General features: G+C 38.4%; 1 protein-coding gene across 1 annotated transcript in view; it reads right to left on the bottom strand.

Annotated features, from left to right (window-relative positions):
* Positions 1-1,165: 1,165 nt before the first annotated feature.
* Positions 1,166-2,556, bottom strand: part of LOC122547422 (latent-transforming growth factor beta-binding protein 4-like) — a gene marked incomplete at its 5' end in the record, with an annotated part of 25,570 nt that continues 24,179 nt past the window's right edge. The window contains 2 exons of the mRNA XM_043686046.1: positions 1,166-1,368; positions 2,423-2,542. Of these exons, the coding sequence (XP_043541981.1) occupies positions 1,166-1,368; positions 2,423-2,542 (323 nt within the window). The remainder of the gene's footprint in view (positions 1,369-2,422; positions 2,543-2,556) is intronic.

Below are 2,556 nucleotides of genomic sequence, written 5' to 3'. Positions count from 1 at the left end.
TCTGTTGTTGGTGTCAGCATGTCTGCAGGCTTGTGCCTATGTTTAGGTCGGCCAGAAGAGCCCTTGATTGAGGTATTTTGGTGAGGTGCTACACAGTGTGGAGGACAGCAGCATTACTGCTGCCTGGGCCTGGGTCACTGGTGGTACATTGGGTCAGTTTCTCCATGGGGTCAGGCAGTGAGCTGGTTCAGTCAGACCAAAACTGTCTTTATCAGCAGTTGTCCAAATAGTTTGAGATAACCCAGTAAAATCAGAGCTGCGGAGATGCTTTGAGACATTGAAGAGAAAATTATCTGATAGTCAGTGAGTCTATGTGTGAATACTTGAAAGAGGAGGCTGAAAGTCTGTGCTTATAAGAAGACAGACCAGAAACCTACTGGAAGCTGATTTTCTGGAAAATCAACAAGATTGCCTTGCTCCTGCTTACAAATCACTGAGAAGAAGCCTCCCAAAAGCCATACAGCCATGGTAATTCGACACAAAATGTTCGCGTGATTCCAAGGTGACTGTGCACTGTGCTTTATGTCTCTGTAAGGTTGATGTTGGATTAAAAGAGTTCAACCTTTGATTTTTACATTTGTCATGAGCCACGTCAGAGAGGTCTTATTCAGCATACCGCAGTTTGCATTTTCTCCTGTGCAATTTACATCTTTGTTTACTTGCTAATACTAAAACCTTTCACCTCTATGTTCAGAAACAGATGGTAAAGTAAATCAAAATACATAGTCTTCAAGCCAGGTCTCGGTGTGCTACTTCACTTGTCCAGTATTGCCAGCAGCTGGGATAATACACACTAGATGGGCCTAAAAAGTATAAAGCAACTCAGTGATCTCCACTGACGTTCCTTGGGGATGTGGGGATATAACTGAGGATTGAGAAGGTGCATTTGTTGCATTATTTGGAGGATCATGGGGAGAGTAAAGCAGCAGTTCTCTGTCAAAGAAAAAGCAGAATATGCTGATGGGAATTCAGTGACAGAGGTAGGTATAATGGAATAATTATGAGGAAATAAATATAGCTTCCTACAAGAAGTAGGTGTAATTTTGAAGATAAGAGGGACGTTATAAAATCACACTTGTTAAATTATATTCAAACATAGTAATATTGATTTGTGTGTACTTTTTGAAAAATGTCTTCCTTTAATATTATGAATGTGATGTTTTATTCAGAATATCAAAACTTCGAGAATAATTGTTGAAAGATGAGTTCCTTGAAGGATACAGATTGCAACAGAATTCCAGTCCTCACCTGTGCAGTTGTGACCACTGTATCCCTTTACGCATGAACAATTGAAAGAGCCATCAGTATTCACACATTTGCTGTTGTTTTTCCATGAACAGATATCATTGTCAAGACATTCATCCACATCTGAAGCAAAAATGCAGAAATAGTAAGTCAATAGTATATTATGGTTTCCAAATTTATTCCAAAATGGTCACATGTAATTCCCCAAAGCTGCATTTGTGGTAGCAAGCGTCCTTTACCTTTCTCTCTTTTGGGATTTTAATTAAAGCATCCATCGATAAAGAAGAGCATTTATCTAATCAATGCTGTTGGAGGTTTTGCAATTTGTTTTCACAGGGCGAGTTAATTCTGGTTAAGTACATTTGGAGCATTCGGTTTGTGAAGTCTTGAGGATAGCTTATAGAAGAAATGATTCGACAGGCTTCTCCACTTTGATAGGTGATCATAAGGTAGTCGAAAAGTGACAGAACTGTCCCTCAAGCAAAACATCAATTTTTCTCCTTGTATACCTTACTGCACTCATAACCTTCCTGTGTGTGAGCCTGAGTCTCTCCACCTGTTTATCACCCATCAGATACAGATAGAGGGTGATCAAAGAAACTTCTGAAAGTGAATACCCTTTGTTTCACAGAGATACAACTAAGGCAGTGTGCTTGGGAGATTCCCCATCCTCTGATTTACGGGACACAATTTCAACTTCAGTTATTTTGTCATCAATTTTTCCTTTTTTTGAACATTTGTTCATGATAGTTGCTGAGAAATTAGACATTCAATGCAATAAAAGTCTCCAGGCACAAAACAACATAACATCCTGACCAATATCTCAGCTGTAAGGAGAGATATTTTTGTTGGAAATCATATCATATTTAGACTGAATACATTCACAATAAATTATTTTCCCCATTCTTAAAGTAATCATTCACTATTTTGCTATATCACACCTATATCAACACAACCATTTGTTTTGAATGTCCAAAAATTTGAATGAAAGCAATGGGCCTCATTGAGTCTCTGATTCTCGCCCATTATTTGTCTGGTTCTTTCATGAATTTCAATCTCAGGATATTCATCATCTCATTTTTGCTGAATTAAAAATGCCAGTAGGTACAATTGCTGTCATTGAATTACAAGGACACATTGATGTAATTCTATGTGTCTATAGAATTACATCCCTCACCTGTGCAGTTGGGGCCTTCATATCCTGCTCGACATATACAGTTGTACGATCCAACAGTATTGACACACATGGTGTTGTTTTTCCAGGAACACACATTAGGGTCAAGACATTCATCCACATCTAAAAATGTAATG

Source organism: Chiloscyllium plagiosum, unplaced genomic scaffold (assembly GCF_004010195.1).
Source record: "Chiloscyllium plagiosum isolate BGI_BamShark_2017 unplaced genomic scaffold, ASM401019v2 scaf_10571, whole genome shotgun sequence".
NCBI lineage: Eukaryota > Metazoa > Chordata > Chondrichthyes > Orectolobiformes > Hemiscylliidae > Chiloscyllium > Chiloscyllium plagiosum.
This window is presented reverse-complemented; position numbering and strand designations above follow the sequence as displayed.